Source organism: Drosophila erecta, unplaced genomic scaffold (assembly GCF_003286155.1).
Source record: "Drosophila erecta strain 14021-0224.00,06,07 unplaced genomic scaffold, DereRS2 tig00000021-arrow-pilon, whole genome shotgun sequence".
Lineage (NCBI taxonomy): Eukaryota > Metazoa > Arthropoda > Insecta > Diptera > Drosophilidae > Drosophila > Drosophila erecta.
The window spans coordinates 2,458,281-2,478,374 of record NW_020825198.1 but is presented as its reverse complement, the minus strand read 5'-3'; the positions used below and the strand labels follow the sequence as shown (position 1 = coordinate 2,478,374).

At 42.7% G+C, this 20,094-nt stretch overlaps 9 protein-coding genes across 13 annotated transcripts in view; 4 read left to right on the top strand and 5 right to left on the bottom strand.

The window, feature by feature from the left end:
- LOC113563696 overlaps positions 1–12,685 on the bottom strand; it is a 30,128-nt gene extending 17,443 nt beyond the window's left edge. For 3 of the 4 annotated variants that reach the window (XM_026976904.1, XM_026976902.1, XM_026976905.1), the window contains exon 1: positions 3,269–4,073. In XM_026976904.1, coding sequence (XP_026832705.1) covers positions 3,269–3,283 — 15 coding nt within the window. In that variant the 5' untranslated portion in view covers positions 3,284–4,073. Of the gene's footprint in view, positions 1–3,268; positions 4,074–12,662 lie in introns of those variants that run through there. The other variant, XM_026976903.1, reaches the window with a different exon arrangement.
- LOC6546493 (mucin-12) overlaps positions 1–14,440 on the bottom strand; it is an 80,483-nt gene extending 66,043 nt beyond the window's left edge. Inside the window, exon 1 of the transcript XR_003407671.1 lies at positions 14,192–14,440. The gene's annotated coding sequence lies outside the window, so the exon portion shown is untranslated. The remainder of the gene's footprint in view (positions 1–14,191) is intronic.
- On the top strand, positions 1,027–2,424 carry LOC6546523. Its single transcript, XM_001971240.3, has 4 exons — positions 1,027–1,544; positions 1,601–1,755; positions 1,834–2,112; positions 2,173–2,424. The coding sequence occupies exons 1-2, from the start codon at positions 1,095–1,097 to the stop codon at positions 1,748–1,750; spliced, it is 600 nt and encodes a 199-aa protein (XP_001971276.2). The 5' UTR covers positions 1,027–1,094; the 3' UTR covers positions 1,751–1,755; positions 1,834–2,112; positions 2,173–2,424.
- Positions 1,726–2,424, top strand: LOC6546522. 2 transcript variants are annotated; one of them, XM_026976908.1, is made up of 3 exons: positions 1,726–1,755; positions 1,834–2,112; positions 2,173–2,300. In XM_026976908.1, exons 2-3 carry the CDS (start codon positions 1,834–1,836, stop codon positions 2,287–2,289), a joined length of 396 nt encoding a protein of 131 aa, XP_026832709.1. In that variant the 5' UTR covers positions 1,726–1,755; the 3' UTR covers positions 2,290–2,300. The 2 variants fall into 2 exon arrangements, with proteins under 2 accessions (XP_026832709.1, XP_001971275.1); XM_001971239.3 differs by lacking the exon at positions 1,726–1,755 and having other exon boundaries at positions 1,767–2,112; positions 2,173–2,424.
- On the bottom strand, positions 2,341–2,744 carry LOC26526322 (mitotic-spindle organizing protein 1). Its single transcript, XM_015158772.2, has one exon. It carries the CDS (start codon positions 2,666–2,668, stop codon positions 2,432–2,434), a length of 237 nt encoding a protein of 78 aa, XP_015014258.1. The 5' UTR covers positions 2,669–2,744; the 3' UTR covers positions 2,341–2,431.
- Positions 14,441–14,529: 89 nt separating the features above from the next.
- LOC6546521 (uncharacterized protein C7orf50 homolog) lies at positions 14,530–15,624 on the top strand. Its single transcript, XM_001971238.3, has 2 exons — positions 14,530–14,840; positions 14,896–15,624. The coding sequence occupies exons 1-2, from the start codon at positions 14,684–14,686 to the stop codon at positions 15,573–15,575; spliced, it is 837 nt and encodes a 278-aa protein (XP_001971274.1). The 5' UTR covers positions 14,530–14,683; the 3' UTR covers positions 15,576–15,624.
- A 16-nt stretch (positions 15,625–15,640) lies between these two features.
- LOC6546520 (nucleolar MIF4G domain-containing protein 1 homolog) lies at positions 15,641–18,470 on the bottom strand. Its single transcript, XM_001971237.3, has 2 exons — positions 17,521–18,470; positions 15,641–17,466 (listed from the first exon to the last, which is right to left on the bottom strand). The coding sequence occupies exons 1-2, from the start codon at positions 18,401–18,403 to the stop codon at positions 15,782–15,784; spliced, it is 2,568 nt and encodes an 855-aa protein (XP_001971273.1). The 5' UTR covers positions 18,404–18,470; the 3' UTR covers positions 15,641–15,781.
- On the top strand, positions 18,434–19,364 carry LOC6546519 (39S ribosomal protein L23, mitochondrial). The gene is made up of 3 exons (XM_001971236.3): positions 18,434–18,539; positions 18,752–19,066; positions 19,128–19,364. Exons 2-3 carry the CDS (start codon positions 18,773–18,775, stop codon positions 19,284–19,286), a joined length of 453 nt encoding a protein of 150 aa, XP_001971272.1. The 5' UTR covers positions 18,434–18,539; positions 18,752–18,772; the 3' UTR covers positions 19,287–19,364.
- LOC6546518 (thioredoxin, mitochondrial) lies at positions 19,316–20,016 on the bottom strand. The gene is made up of 2 exons (XM_001971235.3): positions 19,727–20,016; positions 19,316–19,664 (listed from the first exon to the last, which is right to left on the bottom strand). The coding sequence occupies exons 1-2, from the start codon at positions 19,906–19,908 to the stop codon at positions 19,418–19,420; spliced, it is 429 nt and encodes a 142-aa protein (XP_001971271.1). The 5' UTR covers positions 19,909–20,016; the 3' UTR covers positions 19,316–19,417.
- Between the last annotated feature and the right edge of the window lie 78 nt (positions 20,017–20,094).

The following is a 20,094-nucleotide window of genomic DNA, read 5'->3' as shown; positions in this document are numbered from 1 at the left end:
GAGAGTTTGGCAATCGATCTGTGTGAAGTCTTACAAATGCAATTTGTGGTTTCAAAGCGTCTTGAATGAAAGCCCCATTCAAGCTCAACGCTTGAGTAGTTTGGTCTGAAGATGCTGGAAACGGGAGAAATAATGGCTTTCAAATGGTAATACTGATACGCTCAGGTAAATAAGTGGGCAAGTGGATCAATTCTAAGTCTTCTCAATTCATCTGCAGATGCAGAGAACTGTTAGAGTGTTAGATGTCAACTTTCCACATGATCGATGAACCATCAGGAATGGCTTAAGAATATTCCAAACGAAGTCCGCTAATCAAAGAACTATCACAAAAGAACCAAAGATTTTCACTTCATTAGGTGCGTCTTTGTCCCGGGAATCTATGGAGATACATCGGCATACGGCATACTACTTCATACTATCCACCGTTAAATTGTTTCTCGTTCAGCATTTTCGTATATACTTGATTAAATGCATTGATCATTAGGCGTTCTCCGTATAGAGAAAAACTAGTTTACAGAATCCAGATAGTGGCAGGAAGCTGGCACACAAAAATGCCCGTCGAAGGTAAGCCACATTTTCAACCGAAAAACACAAGACCCAGAAGAAAAAAAAACAATGAACTGAGGAGACACCTGCCGTCCAAGCCGTTAGCAGTTAGCTACTGCCACACAATGGACCCAAGTCGAAGTCGAGTTGGAAGTGGAGGTATGGTATGCAACCTGCAGATATGCGCTTTATAATTGCATGAACCGCTGCACCAACTGACCCACTTCGGCACCCCACTGTACAACATATATACTATCGACTATAGAACCACAGTCTTGGGCACCCGCAGTCCGGCAATAATGAAGCTTGTTCTGCGGCTTCTGTGGGCCCCCAAATAAAGAACACAGAAAATAGCAAATGAATAGGCTAAATTAGTTTTAAACAAATGTACGCCCGCATGAGCGAACGAGTTAAGGCGATAATTTATGCAATTGCCTTAAGTCTTTGAACTTTTTAAACGAAACCAGCAAACCAGCAAGCTTTTCTCGTTTATTTTGGCAGCTTAAGGAAAACAGAAAATTAATAGTCGTAGGGTTCAGCTTTTCAGCATGGATACGCTGCTCCAGAGGATTTCGGAGTTATTTAACCACTTTACTTCACCCATTGAAGCGGTGGTATACAGTCCTAAAGATGTAGAGAACGCAGAAGAAACACAAGCCTCTGCAAACCAAATTCCAGAAGCTTCGAATCAGGAAACTGGGAAGCCGGATGATCGCCCTTCACGTGGAGCCACTGAACCCCTAACCTCTGGTGATATTCCAACCCCAGATGTCAGGTTGCAAAAGTTCAGGGAACAAAGAACTCCTCCCATAAACTACGAGCTGGAGTTTGTTAACTTCCTGGATCGCAACGCTCCCCAGGGTTTATCGAAAAAGATAATGGATATAATGCCCTATCTGGAAGTCAGTTTTTTATCCTGGCCAGCTTTTTGGATTTGGCGCGGCTACAACTGGCAGTCTAAACGGAAAACGGAGAGAATTGGATTTTACATACAAAAGGTTTGAAATACAGTAGTTTAACCTGCAACTTTCCTAATAAAAACTATTCATTTCAGACCTATCAACAGGCCAAGCTAATGCAGTTGGCCATCTTAGCCACTGGTTTATTTACGATATCAATGGGTCGACCTGCCGGCTTGCCAATAGAAATGCACACAGTGCACAACAATCTGGAGGAAACAGCTGACATCGGGGACTCCACTTAGTTCAGGTAAGCCTTGATATATGTTTCTGTACAGACTTTACACACAAAATACACAACTTTCGGTCGAAATTAAACCTTTTGAAGATGGGCATCCAAAATTATTACGGCAATCTGAAGGAGAAGTTATTGAGGCTCACGAGAAAGGAGGAACCCGCCAAGGAAATAGCCCACCCACCTCGGTTGCATAATCTTGGCGAGGAAATACGTATATTGGTGCACTCGCCATCCTTTGAAAAAGCCTACAGTACTGCAGCACCATTTCTTTTCGCCAATTTGGGGGCGTGGCCGGGCTATTGGCTGTTCAGAGGAATGGATTATCATGTTCATCGATCGCACATTCCGCTGCCCATCTATATAAGACAAGTGAGTCGGTTGCTGTTTCGGTTTGCTATAAACTTTTAGCTGATGATATTATAATTTTAGACATACTATCAAGCGAAAATGGTGCAGCTTTTCATTATCTTAGCCGGTACTTATACGGTTTTCAGAAACACCAATCGCTTACGACTGATGAATGCAAATAGAGTGACGAAGTCTTAAAGCCTTCAAAAATCATGCAATGGATGCCCAAAAAACCAACGTCTTACAAAATACGGAAGCAGACCATTTGAAAGCTGAACTTTTAATTTAACAATCGCAATAAAAACTCAAAAATAAATTTCAAAATCATTTCCTACAAAATTCATTGTGTTGGTGCAGCTGACTCTGAATCCTCACTTTCTTCGCCTTTATTTTCTGGGATCCCCTCTCTAATGGTTTTGATTATATGTGCTAGTGCTCGACCACCGACTCCATTATCCATCAGTTCGATGCAGATTTTAAGGGATTCCTTGCTGAGACCGGAGTTCACTAATTCCGATATATTATGCAAGACAGTGAAGCGATCGTCGGGTTCATCGAGTGTCGATTTTTTGGACATCTTTATTCTACGAATTTTGAGACAGCTTGATACGAACTCCAAATAAATATCGAAATAGTTTAAGGTCAAACTTGAATGGTCCTGACAGGTATCTCAAAAGCTATCGATTTCAGTAGAGAAATAATATTTCTGGGATGCTATTTGAAAATGATTAATGTTCGTAGCCGTGTCAAAATATTTGATTTTCCTTCTTAATCCAAAGCCTGCATTTGTTCTGTTAACCCGAGCCCCGATGGCTAACCGTAATCCATTACCAGCTGTAAATCGTAACACCGTTTCAAGATCAAAGTTCAGTAATGAGGCACCTGCTCCAGTGAACCCCCATTCGCCCGCCATCCGATCTGCCCGCTGCCAAGTAGAAAGATAAATTAGCTACAAATTAAACAAATTATATACGCCAGAGAGGCACGCACACAGGCATCTCAAACAGAGGGGAGAATTGTAAATGGTAAAGAAATCTCAAATCTCAGCTGGCGGACAATTAAAAAACGCTTAAATGAAGATCTTTTTCAGTCTGCAAGTGCAGTGCCGCCAGCATGTGATAAGTAAGAGCAAACACTTAATTATGAGAGGGAGATCTATTGTATCGCTTGGCCTCACCTGTATGAGATACATTTTCCGCTTTTTTTCGACGCTCCGCTCAACAAATGCTAATTATGCAGCATCTGGTGTTGTGATGATGAAGTGGTTACTGTCTTGCTCTACTTGGAATGCAGCTCACTTTTTATGGGTCTGCTGCAATTGCTTTCAATTGGAAACCGAAAAAGAAGGCGATCTCGGGACTTTTTCACTCAATGAAAATCAATTGAAAAACGTTTTCGCTGCGAAAATCTAGAACTTCACTTGAGAGCGAAGCAATTTGCAGCATTAACTGAGGCGTTGAAACTAAAAAAGTTGGCCGTGTCTTATTGTACAGTTGTATATAGTCGGGCTATATAAACGCAATTAGTCAGCAGCACGTTAACACAAGCTTAAAAAGGAAGTGGTAGATATTCAACTCGGTTTTCTTGTGGCAGGTAAATTAACCCGATCGAAGGGGGTAGTACATAAACTTTTTAGAGGGTGTTTTCCTGCTTAACACACTTTGCTTGCTATGGCAATAGGTTTGCAAATGCCTTCACAAGGTGTTCACACCGCACAAAATCGATCAAACAAATATTTTCAAACACGATTGGCCAGCTCAATGTATGGGAACTTGAGCGGTCATTTGGTATTTCGAGGTTTCTCTCTGATGTTTGTTTATGCTTTATTTATTTACACAAATATGTACAATTCGTTGGTTTGGGTTTAGTGCGTGGTTTAGTGCATATTATTTATTGTGTTTATTGAATATTATTTTAATATATTATTTGTTAACGCGTTTGAATGACCATCGTGTCTGTGAGTTGAGCGCGAACTGAATTGAAATTCCGTTGGGATCTAGCTACAAAGCAGCTTGTGGATTGTATCTTATGGATTCCATGCAACCTCATCATGAGGTTCGCTTCGAACATGTTTGAAAATATCTCTGATAACCACCGGTTCATGCAGGTTCCGCTCGATTTGGAATGTTCGGATATGTTCCCAAGATTCCTGGGGCTGCACTTGAAATCGCTTCGACATTTCTTGATGTCACAACTTCGGAATTCGGATTATTCGGGGGATGGAGGCGCCCACTAGGAATTTAGTTAATTTGTTGATTATTCCAAGCATGATGTTGATGGGGCAGAAATTGGGCTTAATGAATGCTAAATGGTTTTAATGGGTGAAAGACTAAGGGATGAATATCATGGGGCGAGAATACGTGGGTTGGTCATGGAAAAGAGGTAGCAAATAGTAAAATACTATTTAGTAAAGGTCGTATTTCATTCTGATGAAAATTTAGGCACCCTTTCGAAAAACCTAGTCCCGCCTTATTCAACCCAAAACCCCATAACTATTAATCTCTCCACACCCAGGCACAAACTCAGCTTGTGGAACGCATTGCAACAGGTTCGCTGGGCATTAAAAATAAAAGCTACAAAAATCCGTAAAGCGAAAAAACGAGACCATAATAATTAATACCGATCGACCGAGAAACCCACCGAACTCCGCCAAAGGAGAGAAGTGCGTAAGTGAAAAAAAGAAAAACAGGAAATCGTGCGCAGCAAAAGTTGCGAAATATTTCATAACCTGCCAGCGAAAGATGACAAAACTGCGGATGGATATGCATCTCGTAAAGAAATTTCACCCAAATATAATGGCGAAAGGGGGGTGTGGTGTCTCGGTCAATAATCGTTCACCCTTGAAATCGACTTGAAAAGCAGCATTCAATTTGCGAAAAATGAAAATAAAAAGGAAACTTGCGGCCAATTTCATTGGCCATGCCTGCCCGATTCTCTGGCATCTTGTGGCACAAATGTGTGGCACCGTGATAAATGCACCGAATAAGACGGGAAAAATAAAATCAAAATGAGCTAAGACAAAAAACCTGCAATCAGCAAACGAAAGTGAAACAAAAGCGCCGACGAGCGAGCAAGAGAGAAGGGGAAAATACATCGGGAACGTTCAGCGAAAAACTTGCAATTTCCATTTTAAATACGCAACAACTTTCGGCTAGAGGCAGGCTGCAAGCCACAAGGAGTCCACCTTGTTGGACACCCCGCCTCTCCTGCAGCTGCTCAAAAAACCATAAGGAAGGGGCGGGAGGCAATGGATCTTAGGACCAGATCCAGGCTTACACTTGAAGAAAGTAACACGAATAAATTTAGTAAATTTGGGCATACCAAAAATTACAAAATATCTTAGTTGATCTGTATGAAATGAATCGAAACAACTCCTTATGTAGAATGAATATTATATACTTTTTAAAAATGTGAGTATCTATTACATTGTTTTTCTCGTGTGCGCATGAACAACAAACGACTTGGGCCGCAAACTCCTCGACTCGGCGATTTGTTGTCTGTGGATCGTCTGGCTCTTGATTGGAGCTGCCCTCCAGGAAGTGGAGGAGCAGGAGCAGGCGAGGAAGGGGTTTTGGGGAGCCGTAGGAGTCTGGGCGGATTGGCGCTCTTTTGTTGGGTATGTCATCAGCATAAATTTCGCCTCGCATTCATCATAATTTCCAGGCATTTAATTTGTATCATAAATTGTCTGCTTTGGACTCCTAGAGTCTGGACTGAGATTGCAAAGGGCCTTCCTTGGCCATAAATGCTGAGATATGAAATCTTCAATTAATTCTGGGGCGGGAGAGCTTTGCTATTGCCAAGTTCCCAGCAGGTTCAATGAACGACTGGCATTTTCACTTTCTCTTAAAGCAGCAGGAAAATGGGAAATGCAGGTTCAATGGTCACGCACTTGGCAAAACAGCAGCAGCTACACAAGCTAATTGACATCCCTAGCCGGTGTCTGATTACCCAGCAGATTTTGCAAATGAGCCGGGCAAACATTGGTTAAAACAAGCCCAGACACTTGAGATACAACGAAATGCATTCGCCAGATACAAAGGGATTGGGATGTAAAGATACAAAGACACAAACACACTCGACGCACGTTTGAATGCTGTGCAGTACGGCGATCAATAACAACAAAAGAGGCAGACAGTCTGCGCCGAGATGGAATCGTTGTTGGCCAGGTTAAAGATCGTTAGGCGCGACAAGGGGTCAGGTAGTAGTGGTGGTGAAGGAGATATGTATGATGGCCACGATAATCAAGGAGTGGAGGGTATCTCAGCTCCGTCTCTTCAGTTCATTTTCCACTTATTTCGCCAGCCGCCTGACCAAATGAGCCAATAATTTCATTGGCCGCGACTGGTGAGCACAATCATGGGCTGCATTGATTGGAAAATCCATTATGGGCTTCGCTTTTTAGACTGCACATGCTAATGGTTCCCTTTTTACGAGGCACTTCCTCGCAGGAACCGGATTACGTAACTCCCCCTAGGGGAAGTCCTAAGTAAACAAATCAACTCCGTTTTTTATTGACTTACGCAATGATTTCCTCTAACTGCCTATGGCCCAAAAACGATATCGTTGAAACTTACCTGCGGGAAATGAAGAGGACAGACAGCTGGTATTAGTCATGTGGCACAGAAAATATGTATATACGAGGTGTACATGATATGCGTGGAAATGATTAAGCAATTTCCGCTGACATGCCATTTTCCAAATGGACCAGTGGAGAGTGAGAGTGCGGCGATAGCGAAATATCTGCAACTGCAATCGCTCATAAATCAAGTTTGCTCCATCGAGGTTTACGTTCATTCGGTTTATGGCGACAGATTTTGTGGCCAACCAAATGCAGTTAATGGTCAGGAATGTGGCGAAATGTGGCGAAAGGGAACCGTCGATATAATAGAGAGTTTCGGTTTCTTGCCGTATTTATCTGGTGTTTAAGCGAAATCATTGGGCAACTTAATACCAATTTTGCTCTAGATACTTGCGTAATTTTGCAATGGAATTCTTATATTGGAGGCTAATTTATTACCCTCAAGGTTCCTTCAACACTCAGGGTATAATGGTCTCAAGTCTCTCTTTTCCCGTAAAGCCATCTAGTATTTATATGTTATGCAACTATTTTATTTCCTTGAATTTCCCACGCCAATTATCCCTAATCTAAGCATGCAGCTTCCTTGATGCAATTCCCCTCATTTTCCCACACCTTTATGATGTCTCAACTGGTGGTTCTCAAGGAAAACAAACCGCAGATCATCTGGCTCTACGCCTATGAGTTCCACCCCCAAACAACTCAAACACCTGCTGACCTGTGGCGCAATCTCTTTCCACCGATTGATGGATGGGACACTGTCAGGTAGTCGGGGGTATCCACCAATCCACCAATTCTGCCACATTGGTGTGAAATAATTTTGTCTGAGGCCGCTCAAAGATATCTCTTTGAGGCATTTTTGGAGCCCATTAGACAGACTCTGCGCCAAGTTCAATGGACGTTCGTTGGCAGACGCAGAAAAGGGTCTCCTTTTTCGTTTTTTCAATTTTATGGACAGTTAAACAATTATATTTGGTATTTACAGCCGGCCAGACGACCATTCGAAATACGCCATGAGAAAGATGATGCAATGCGGCAATCGACTAGCCACTTGCGATAAAAAGGAGGAGGAGATGTCTTCAATCCAAGGAGCCGACCAGCGACAATCTGCCACTTGGCACTTTCGATTTTCGCATTCGCAGTAAAAAGAAAACATTTTGTTGCATTTTTTCCAGCTGGTCACGTAACGAGACCCCCAGCTAGCCATCTGACCATTAAGAAATTCTGGAGGATTGGGTGCTGCAGTGCTGGGGTATTTGGGACTTGAGCAACTGCACCCGCACCCACCCAATCGAGCTGCCACGCCCAGGCGGCATAAATCACAAGTGAAAAGTGCAGCCCAGTGTTGGTATCGCCATTCCATGGTGTGTGCATAAATTTAATCGGGCGTTTTATATCAGCACCTCGACGGCGAAACTAGAAGACAATGTGCAATCCGTCTAAATATAGCTCGGACTTCGAGTCCGTTCGTCATGCCAGATGCAATCTAAATGAGAACTGACTCCCGCCCCGGATCGACAGCACGTCCAGATCTCAAGTTATGACGGGTTATAGTTGGGATAAAAAATGAACACTCTATACAATATACTCTGCTAGACTGCAAAAAAAAAACTAACAAACTAATTGTAATCTAACGAAATTTGGCTGGTTTCTTTAAGAAATAAAACTAATTCTGTGATGAAATCTTGAAATTTAGATATTTATCCAGAAGAGTAATCCACATTCACCTACTGTTTCGGAATCTGCCCTACCCAAAGTCATGTCCATTAAACCTTACGCATGTATCGTAGAACGTACGCATCGATATGAAAAGACAGCAAAGTACGTTTGAATATTTACGAAACAAAAAAATCAAGATTTCCCACTGCAGCTGCTGCTTTTGATTTTTATTTTAATTTTTTTATGGGCTTTACTCATGTATTTTTATGAAATCCGGGGTTTGTAGGTGCGCTACGATGTTGTTATTTCTGGTTTTGGTTTTTCTTGACGATTTAGGTTAATTTGTAAAATGCTCACGTGCCACGATTTCTTGTTTGCTTAGACAAAGTTGTGAAAAAATAAAAAGTATACATATACGTGGAAAATAGTGAAAAGAATGCCATTGAGAGGCACGTTTCGGGTTGAACGCAGTTCGAGAAATTTGTTTGCCTATTTTATGTTAATTCCAATGACGGACCCTAATCCGCGACATGCATCCTATGGCCCATGGCCAATCCTTGACGTCTGACGAGGGGTGTGCCGCTCGCAGTGGTTGCAAATTAATTGCCAACTTATATGCTAATATCATAATCACCATTCTTCAATTCAAATTACATGGCGCAGCACATAACGATCGTGTATTCCAGGGCTCTCGGCCCCAATGCAAATTCAATTTGATCATTTCTGTATTTCTGTAAAGGAACGAGAAACAAGGCGCGAAACGATTTTCCAACCCACGCAGCAATATCGTATAACAGCAAACGTGTTTGCATGTGAACTTGAATGAAATGCCAAGCTCGAATTGGGTTACAGACAATTGCCCGCCCGTAATTATACCAAAAGCCCACAGAGCCCGAAACAATCTTGTCCCCATATGCTGACAGCCGGATTGATTGCTCGCCCAGGTTTTTGGGATCTGAAGAGCTACGGGGAGATCAAGCTAATAATCGGGCAAATTGGGGAGAAACCTCCGAGCATTTTGGCATTTTAAACCGAGGAGAACGAAAGAATGGCAGCTAAAAGCAGAAATGTCGATCATTTGCTTTTGAAGGCATTTGCTGTATGTTTGGGCCAGTAGGACAGTAGGAAACGCAACTAATCTGAAATTTTACGAAAATATGGTCATCAAAAATGGAAACTAAAAACGATCATAAAGAAAACTTCTTCATTAATGCCAGTAGAACCGAACCGAAAATAAATCTGTTCAGCTAACCAAACAGCCAAGATCATTTATCATTATCAGGTGAAAACAAACAGAAATCTTAAATGTGCTTCGGCCCAAAGCAAAGTCATTAAGTTGTCTGAAGTCTAACTTCTCATCTTTAGACGGTATAAAATTGGATAAGTGTAAAATCTAGCCCAAATCGTAGCAATAGTGCTCCAAAATTAACAAATTCATAATCAAATTTGATATGCCGAATGTTAATTTGTATCAATTTGCGGCACACCGCAGAATGAAGAAAGAAACTACTATTTTTCCAGTTTTTTGCCAGGCACGCCAAATCAATCAAACCTTAGCAGTCGCACATGGAGCAAAACAATCAAAGCATTATCGCAAAAAAACGGCTGGCTGCAAAAACTAAAAAAGAAAAGATTAATGAACAGAAATGTACAATAAATTGGTTGGCCAGGCGCACACAGACTTTCACTTTCCACCGAACGGGGTGAGAAAAACCAATAGGGCAACGAAATTTATAGTTGGGAAACTATCCATCAGTTACTACGAGTATACTTGACCCATTAAGACCCAAACGAGCACACGCAATGCAAAACGCATTGAGATATCGTTTGTTGTCCCTGGCAATTGTTTTAATTGGATTGTTTATTGGGTGAATGGGGGTGGTTGCCATGCTCCCAGCGGGTTGGCCTATCTTTTTCCGACCTCGATGTCCGCGAAATTGAGTCAACCCATGTTGCCCCCTTGTAATGACCCAGTTCACCATATTTCATGCTCAATTTTCCTCTTTCAGGGTCACGTGAAACCAAACCGACTAACTAAAAGTTTCTGTATTTTTTGCAAAATTCCCCAAGGTCTTCCTATATGGCCACTGATGTCGTCAGATCAGTGGATTATTTTAGGTATCCCACTGTTGTTTGTCTATTCTATATCTGTCTGTCGGTCGGTCTAGTAAATTAATGTCTAGCTAGGAATTCTTTCTGCACAATTTATTTAAAGACAGTTTTTAAAATCTCTATGAAAGCATTTTAAAATATTGTTGGGGTTTTCTTATGAGAAACAGAAAAAGTCTTTATCAAACAATATATAGAGAGAACTTTCGATTCGAAGGAATTCACTTTAGTTTATGAAGGATCATAGCAACTCCGCTCGGCAGTAAATTTGTTTGTGGAACAATGATCTTTTTAAAGAAATCTTGATCTTTATTTTTCATTTAAGCAAAAGTATAAATGCATGCAACACTTCCGATATCATTGTATAGTATATTTAAGAATTTTAATAGAGCTCGTTACAGCAAGAGTTTATACGCATTCCATTAATCTTGGTCGACGTCTCATTACCGCCGACTTGACCGTTTTCGCTGTCTGGCCCAGACAATTTTTCATATTTTAACGAGCTAAAATTACGCGACTTATCGTAAAGAGACCCTGATATTATATAGCTATTGAAACAGTCCGAGTGCTACCCCCAACAATCTGTCACAATTTATTTTAACACTTGCTCCCCCATGTCGTTACTCTGTCGACCGAAAAACAAATTGTATTTGTTTCGGCTTATATTCGGCGATTGTTTTTTGGGATTTTCTCTGAAAATATTTCGGTGACGGAAGTGCGCGTGTCAACGCGACGCCATTTAAGCCAAAAAATGAATATGGCTATATAATGTGTATTTAACGATTCGGAAAACAGACGAAAACAGCAGGCGGTGCATTAATATTTCAGCCGCGTTTTGAACGCGCAAATCTGCGACGCCCTCGAGTCGCCAAATCCTGACTTGCATTGGGAATCGGAACGCCGTTTAATTTCCCTATATAGAAATCGCAATATCGGCAAACGGTAGCACATTTATATATCCACATATAGAGAATATATAAACCAGCCGGCCATCAACTAAACGGCCCATGGCCTGCATAAACAATTTGACGTCAATTCGAATGGAAAGAGAACAGAACAGAAGTATCTGACTTCGAAATCAAGCAAAATCAAAATAAACCTAATGTGCCAGGAAATAAATCAAAAAGCTCATGGAAAGAAACCATTTAAACGTAAATTATATGCTCAAAAGAAAGCCGGCAATTTGTTTGCTCATAGTCTGGTCATAGAATTTACGACCCAACTATCTGTGGCTCTTAAAATTGCACTCAACCCTTATGAGGAATGACTCAACTATCCGACAACCAACCACCGATGTGCCAAAGGGCGTCTTTCGTTGGCCAACTTGCCAAGTAGCAATGGGCAACATTGAAAAATAAGTATGCAAAGAGCAAAATATTTAGCCGCTGACCCTTAAAAAGCGATATTTGACATTTGTGCTCAAAATATACATTTGACGAGTGCCGCAAGGCAAAGTGAAACTACAAAAGAGCATTTGAAATACTCTACGATTCATTACAACGATGTTCTGGTTCGCGATGAAAAAAAGATTATTTATTAAATAAAATGCTCCAACCCAAATATTCACATTTATTAGTTTGTGATGCTTCCAGAACAGCAGGAATGATATACAACCTCACAAATTCCACTATAACCTAAACTTTCGAGAGAAATGATGTGCAGCACCGATTCATTCATATTAGGCGAACGAATGAGTTTAGTTCGAATACATATATCTTATTTTTGGGGGGCCTTAATTGCCGAGGAACTGATCCATTTTTAGAGGAAACCTATTGGAAAAACACACGCCAGCGGAGAACAGCAGAGGTGGAAAACGATTCAGAAGATGCGGCTGCCAAATAGATACAAGTTGCCAGCGCACAGAGTAGATACAAGTTTGAATCCGAATCTGAATCTGAATCAGAATCATGATGGACGCACACAAGTGGACCCCGGCCACACCTCCCCACCTCAGCTGATGTAATAGTCTATCCAACGGATGTGCCGAAATGTTTATAAACAAACAAGGAAATTGCACGGAGAGAAAAGGAGCATACAGATCTTAGAAGATTTAAAATTGGATCATGGATTTAAAATATCAAAAATGATAAATATTTTTAACAATATTTAGTTGTGTGTAGACTATCTGCAGGATAGAAATGTATTCTGATCAGCAATGTGGGTGTTGTATATGTTACTAAGTCAGGGGATGAATAACTTCCAACAGAAATGTGGGTTGACTTACACTTATTGCGCGTACTGTCGAGCATTACATGCCGAGCTTTATCATTCCAGAACAGAAAGTTGCGTTTCGTTTGGGGTTGGACGTTCAGGTAGCTTTGTTTAGGCCGCTCACGTTGTCACAGAAACCGCAGTCAGTGGGGTTAAGTAAAAAGTAGGGTCCGAGGGGCACAGCCGAGGTGCCGAAGTATGTTAGAAAGTAAAACGCGCGCAAAACAAATGCCACTATATTGATTAGTGGAAAGGCACAGAGGAACACACGCGTGCTACCGGCGAAGTTAACCGGAGTCGTTAGCCTTATTCTTTTTCTATTTGTTGTGACAGCTTGCTGTCTGCACTTTGTTGTTGTTGTGACTGTGGGCAATCCAATTAGCTAGTAAAGATGCCGCCGTAACAATCAGATAATGGCAAATACCCCAAGATATTCACATAAGATATCTCGAAACGCGAATACACCACCGAAAAATTGCTGAAATATCTTTGGGATTGTTTCGATTCGGAACCAAAAGCGATTTGCGTAGAATTTGGGATGGAAACGCGTGGAAAGCCACCGAAGACCGCGACGGAAAAGCGGAGAACGCGAGGGAAAACGCGATGCGACCGGGAACACAACCAAAGCAGAACTGAATGGCCAGCGGAGGAATCCAATGGCCAACAAATTCTGAGGCGATCCCTGAGTGAGAGCTTTTCTCTCACTCGACATGGGCGGAAAACTGAGGAAAAGTCGGAAAATGCTATTTTAGCCCACACCGGAAAACCACTCAAAGAGCCAAAGCATAATGAAGAAATTATGTGTGAACATTACGACTGAACAATTTGTTTACAACGATTTTTTGGTGGAAGGCGCGCCGGCGTTCAGCGGTTGAAAGTGAAATGGCAATTGGTGAGGTATTTTTGAAAAAAACATTTCCCGGAAATAAGTATATTCTGCATATATAGAAAATAATATATATATATAGAAAATAATAAATATAATATATAGAATATTTACAATTCCAAATTTAAACATTATAACCTTCAGTTTGCCCCACCTAAACATATTTTATGTTCAACAAGCATTAACAATTGATTTCATATAATTGGTCTTTACGATTTCCATAGATTTGGGAAACCACATAATCCGCCCTCGTTAAACCAAGTAAAAAACGGTAAAACGTGTAATTGCTCAACTTATAACGGTAAATATGAAGCCTACACCTACACATGTACATACCTTGAACAGTGCAGCTGGAACTCAGGACCTTCCGCCCATTCCACAAAGCAAACAACAGCTGTTGCAGGACTCTCGCCTTCGCTTTTATCAATGTATCGCCTTTCCTTGCATTTAAATTAACATATGGACATTTCCTCGTCGTTTTAAAGCCGAAAAACACGAATTTTCTTTTTTATTTGCCGGTGACACACACATGCACTCACGCACTGTCGAAAACACAAACACACGCGCAAGTAAACAGTTGCATTTTGCCGGCTGGATTTGTTGTTGCCGCCGCCAGATGAATAATGGAATATGAATAAATTGCGCAGAAAACTTACCTTTATTATGGCTTATACCGCTCGTTACCTTAATCGAAGCTTAGTTAACTACTTAATTGCTCTTACATTATTTAATCACAACTATCACACTGGTTTTATTTACGCGCCTTTAGCACTCGACGTATTTCGTTTACTTTTTCGCGAATACGTTTAAAAAAAGACGGTGGGATGGCGTAGGCACTGCCCATACACACGCGAAATGCACTTTTTATGATTTATAGCTTCTTTGTTTTCTTTTTATTATTTATTGTTAAACGAAAGCTAAAATTTGGCATTTGTTTGGCGCCGTTGCCAGATCGATTGTGATTAGTCATATGGTGAGGTGGCTGCCAGACTGCTTACCCACTTTTTAGTGTTGGTCAACGGCGGTATTCAGGCCCAGTCTGGCAACGCCATACAGAACACATTTTGTTTGCAACTACAGAGGTTTTTTAAATTTTCTTTTAAATAACTTGGAGTAAAAAGTTGCTTTTTGAACGATAAGCTTCTGAAATGGCCCGCACTGAACTGGAGAAGAAGACTAAGCGCCAGGGCAAAAAACGCAAGCACGAGGTGGCCGAGAACGCCGAGCATGCGGCCAGCGACGACGAGGTGGCCAACAAAAGTCTGATTCTAGCGCCACAGGTAGATGAACAGGAGGCTCAAACAGGTGGGTTACAGCCTAAATCTATATAGCTACGTGGTAACATAACCAGCATTTACAGATAAACCCGCAAAGAGGCGGCAAAAAGGAGCCGATAACTCGGACACAAAGAAACGCAACAAGAAAAACCAAGCAGAGGAGCAGGTGGCCACCAGTGGAAGCGAGGAAAGTCTTCAACAGAAGCCTCACAAGAGAAAACATGCTCAGGAAGCAAACGAAAGCAAAAAGCTGAAACGCAGTAAAAAGCAGGAATCGAACTCGGAGGACGACGACGACGACGAGGACTCCCAACCCACAGCAGCACAACTAAAAGAAGCAGCTCGTCCGGAGAACGCTAATGCAGTGGTTACCGTGCGTCAGAAGAAGAAGCAGAAGCACCAGCAGCGCCTCGAGGCCCAAAAGAGTCAGAACTCCAACAAAGAAGCCAAAGTAAACAAGGAATACCTATTAAAATGGAAGGAATCCCGCCAGGAGTGGAAGTTCAACAAACTGCGGCAGATTTCCATTCAGCAAACTGCCTTTGATGAGGAGAAACTGGATGAGGAGCTGTGGCCCACAGCTCTGGAGTACTTGGCCAGTTCCCAGGGAGCAGCGCGCTCGAAGATCAGTCAGTTGGCCGAGGAGGTGATCCAAAAACTGGACAAGGAGGGCGAAAAGCTAGAGGACGAGGCCGAACGGCAGAAACTTATCGAGTCCACACGGTACCAGCGGGCACGCGATCTTCTCCAAAGCTTCGACTAGATTATTGTTAGTTGTTACTGTTTGCCTTAGAAATAAATGACTCATGCCTTTTTTATAAAAACTTGCTCATGATTTCATATTTATAACTTTGCTTTACAGCATCCCAGATGCAAAATAACGTCCTTAAGAGCATAAAAACCATTTTTCTCCTAAGTTAAAATATTATTTTACACGTTGATAAGGTCGCATTATAACTTTACTTATAATTACAGATCCACATAGGCCAAAAGTTTGTCTATGTGATCGACTCGCTGCTGCAGAAGCTGCCGATCCTCGTCCTTCAGCTTAAGTTTGTCCAGCTGATCCTCTTTTAAAAGAAAATGCTGCAGGAAGAGCCTAACACTTTGCTTAAACTGCTGCAGCTTGGTGTTTTTGGCCACTCTTTCGAACGTCTGGTAAATCTCCCGTTCATCGTTTGCCAAAAGTAACCTGACCATCACTTCCTTCATAAAGTAAAAGCTGAGTTTGTCCAGCTGCATAAAGTCCACCACTTTGAGCACGGAGAGCTGCAGACCAGCAGCTAGGATTACTTGCTGCAGAAAACTGGCCAGGTTGCGAATCTGCGGCTTGGAAAGCTTTTCAATATCATTGATTCTGTCCCAACTGGCAAACTGGAAAGCCAGTTGGTACTTTCTGTTGAATTGACAGAATTTAAGGGCCAAATGAGCGTAGTAAGGGTTAGCACGCTTCTCATTCAGAGCGCAATGGATGATCACGTAGGCCACCGCTCGCTGATCCTTCAAAGCCAAATGCAGTATCTTCTCAAAGGCGTCCACATAATCGGCGGCACTCATTATGATGCAGAAGATATTCCTCCTTTCAGCTGTGTTCATCTGCTGTTTTCTAGCCAGCTCCAGTAACTGGTCCGCAAAGCCTCCATTTGCAGACTTGGATGAGTTTTTATCCTGCTTTTGCTTGGCGGAACCCATCTCATCCAGATTTCCCGTCCAGGCGGAGCCCACAATCCACCATTTTCCCACCTTATCAGCACGCAGGAGATCCTCCAGGGTGATGTTCAGAGTCACCACGTAGCGATCATTTTTTAGCATAGCCTTCAGACGCTTTCGCAGATTCTCCGCCAACTCAGGATCATACTGGGGCAGCTTTTGCATATTGTTATTTTTGACAGCATTTAGAATATCAACCATGAAACGCAGGCGGGGATTCTCTTTCAGTTCCAGTGGGGCACTGGCAATCTGCGATTGAACTCTTTGCATCATGGTTTTAAAAGCCAGTGGATCGTCCTTGCGCAGTCGAAAGCCAATGGATTGGAAGATCAGCAAAAGGCACTCCACGCTCTTCTCGCAAAGCTGATCTGCCAATTTGCCTATAAGCTCCATCAGCAAACTCAGCTCGTATATCTTGAAGAGGTACATGTAGCAGAGGACCAGTACTAGGTTATTCAACTGCTTATCCTCCACCTCTAGGCTAGCGATGTTCTTGACGTAACCATCGAATAACTCCACAAAAGTCTGCAGGAAATGTGCTCCAATCTCGCTGCCAATCTGGGCATGTAGGTAGGCCAACAACACCATGTGTTCCTGCACCATTCGCTCGTTGGTTCGCGTGGCGCCGAGCAGGGCTTCTTGAATTAACTTGGTCAAAGTCTCGTTCATGTTGTAGCGGGAGTTTTTCATGTAGAGCTCCTCGATGCCGGCAGCAATCTTGTGTAGATTCGCTTCTGACAAGCGATTGAGCAGACCCTTGCATTGCTTTAGAAGACGAGCTAGTAGCTCTGCCTGTTTTTCACTAGATCCCGCGCTGGCGGCCATTAAAGCTCGCTGATGTGGTGGTATGTACTTCTGGCCGGCGGCTGAGGCCTCTAGTTCCACGGGATCAGGCAGAATGTTTCCCTCGGCATCCCGTTTGCGTCCGTAAATGTCCTCTTTAACTGTTAATAATTTTTAAATTAGATAAACACCTCGTTCCTCGTTTATGTACTCACTCTTAGGAGCATTCTCTTCCTGCTCCGAATCCTCTTCGCTTTGTTCTTCTTCTCCGCTTAAATCTTCATCATCATCTTCACCCTCAGAGCCACTGTCATCTTCTGGAGCGTTATCCATGGGTCCATCCATGTCCTCCTCGTCCCCCTCCTCATCATCGCTCCACATTCCCGCCTCCTCCTTTTCTTGCTGCTCCTTCAGCTTTTTCTTGCGTTCCTGCTTCTCCTCCCACTTCTGCTTCTCCTCCTCGTCATCCAGGACAAAGTCGAGCAGGTAATCCAGGCCATCGTTGAACATCTTCCGCACCAATCGGTTTTTGTCCTTGGATTTGTTGAGTTTCAGCTTCTTTTCCAGCTTGTTGATCTCGCGATCCTCTTCCTCGTTCTCTATGCGGAGTTGCTTGAGTCGCTGCTTCTTGGACTTGCTCTCCAGTTCCTTCTGTTGGCGTAGTTCCTTCCGCCTGACCGCCTCTTCATCCTGTCTTTGGATGGCCCCTCCTTGCGATTTCTTCAACGTCTTTCCCAGAGGCTCGTAGACTACTACCTTTTCCCTTTCGGGCATTAGAGCATCCACCTCCGCATCACTGAAATCCGAGTCTATGGACTCGTCATCGTCGCTGTCTATTTCACCGGATAAAAGTTGCTCCTTGGGTATTTCATCTGGATTTATTACTTTCGGCTTTTTGCTCTTTTTCTTCTTCTTGTTTCTGCTCAGCAGTGACTGCGCGGCCAACGCCTCTGCCGCCGCGGCCACGCGCTGGGTGCCGTTAGTTTTGCCGGCAAAGTAAAGCCGTTTATTTTGCTTTTTGACCTCCGACTTCTGCTTTCTCTGCTCCTTGCGGGTTAAAGGCTTAGCTTTGGCCTCCTTCTTCCTTATTTTTGCCATTTTGACGGCATATACAAGAGATTTCAACCAGACCGCATTTAACAATTGTTGTGATGGTCAATCAGCTGTTCTGAACAAGTGTTGGACAACCCACGTGTTTTGACACGGGTGTAGTTAAAATATCGGTTATAAAAAGGTAATAGTTATATTATTGTATTTTAAACCTTTTACTATGTTGAACATTTTAAAGCTGACGCAATAATAAATGCGTTAAGTATTAGTTAACAATCTTATTAAATGTCCATTCGACCCCTTTGCTACGCCTGTTTCCGCCCGAAGCCTTTAGTATTTTTTAGTGCATTTAATAACCGGAAAACAAATAATTTAATTTTTTGATTCTTGAATAAGAATCGCAGATCCTGAGCCACCATGTCCACGAGATGGTATCCCATCTACCAGCGCGGCAATCCGCAGCTGCGTGTTTTCCTGCCCAACTTCTGGATGAAGCTAATCCGTCCCACGGAGGAGCAGCCGCCCAATGTGGTCACCTTTTCGGTGTCCATGGAGATGACCAAGTACGATGTGCGCAGCTATCTTGAGAAGATCTATAAACTGCCAGTGGTGGATGTGCGTACTCGAATTGCCATGGGAGAGACCAAGAAGGATCAGACCTACGGATATATCACCAAAAAAGACGACGTGAAGCTGGCTTATGTAACATTGGTATGGCATTTTACAATTCCGTGATACAATGGATATTCTTTATAATATTTCTTTATTCCAGCCCAGGGAAGAGTCCTTTGTCTTCCCCGACTTCTTCTCTGAAAAGGCTGAGAAGCAGGAAAAGGAGGAAAAGGCGTTGGATGAATCGAAAGCCGGTTTCCGCAGATTTCTGGACAGGAACAAGAAGCGACCCGGCACTCCAGGCTGGTTTTCCATTTAGTTTTTAGTCTGTAATCTTAGTACTCATCGTTTCAACGGGTATATAAACATTTATTTCGAAAGTCCGAATTAACCTAAAGCTCTGCTTTATTTGCGAGGAGGTCAACCTCCTTTTTTTTGATTTCTTTGGGATTACTTGGCCTGCTTGACGGCGGCGGCAACCCAGGCACGGATTTTGTCCTCATCCTGAAGGCCCACCATGCGCTGAACTTCCTTGCCGTTTTGCAGCACCACCAGGACGGGTACGGCGGCCACATCGTAGTCCAAAGCCAGTTCGCTGTGCTCATCTATGTCCACTTTGGCCAGCTTGATGGAACCGGCCTGTTCGCCGACAATACTCTCGATTCGCGGGGTCAGCAGCTTGCAGGGATTGCACCATCTTGTATATTAGAAGATTAACATTAATTTGTCATGTTTTGAAATGGAAATGATGAAAATTACGTTGCGAAGAAGTCCACAATCACGGGCTGCTGACTGTTCTTTACTTTCTTGTCGAAGTCCTCGGCGCTCTGGACTTTGAAGATCTCCTGTCGCGGCGAAGAAACTGACAACATGCGGATTTGCTGGCCGCTAACCAGACGACGCGTCGTCTGTCCCAGGAGATTGATGATCTGTCGCTGCATGGCTTATTTTCCACAATTCTTCCGTGCAAAATTGTTCAGCAATTGATTGCAAAATAATGACAAGAGAATCACAACAACAATGCGGCGGAGAGTTGCCAGATTGTTATGCCAAATGAAGTGTGTACACATTGTGAATGAAACTGTTACTTTTCAGTCACTGTCACAGTATTATAATGTTAAATAGTT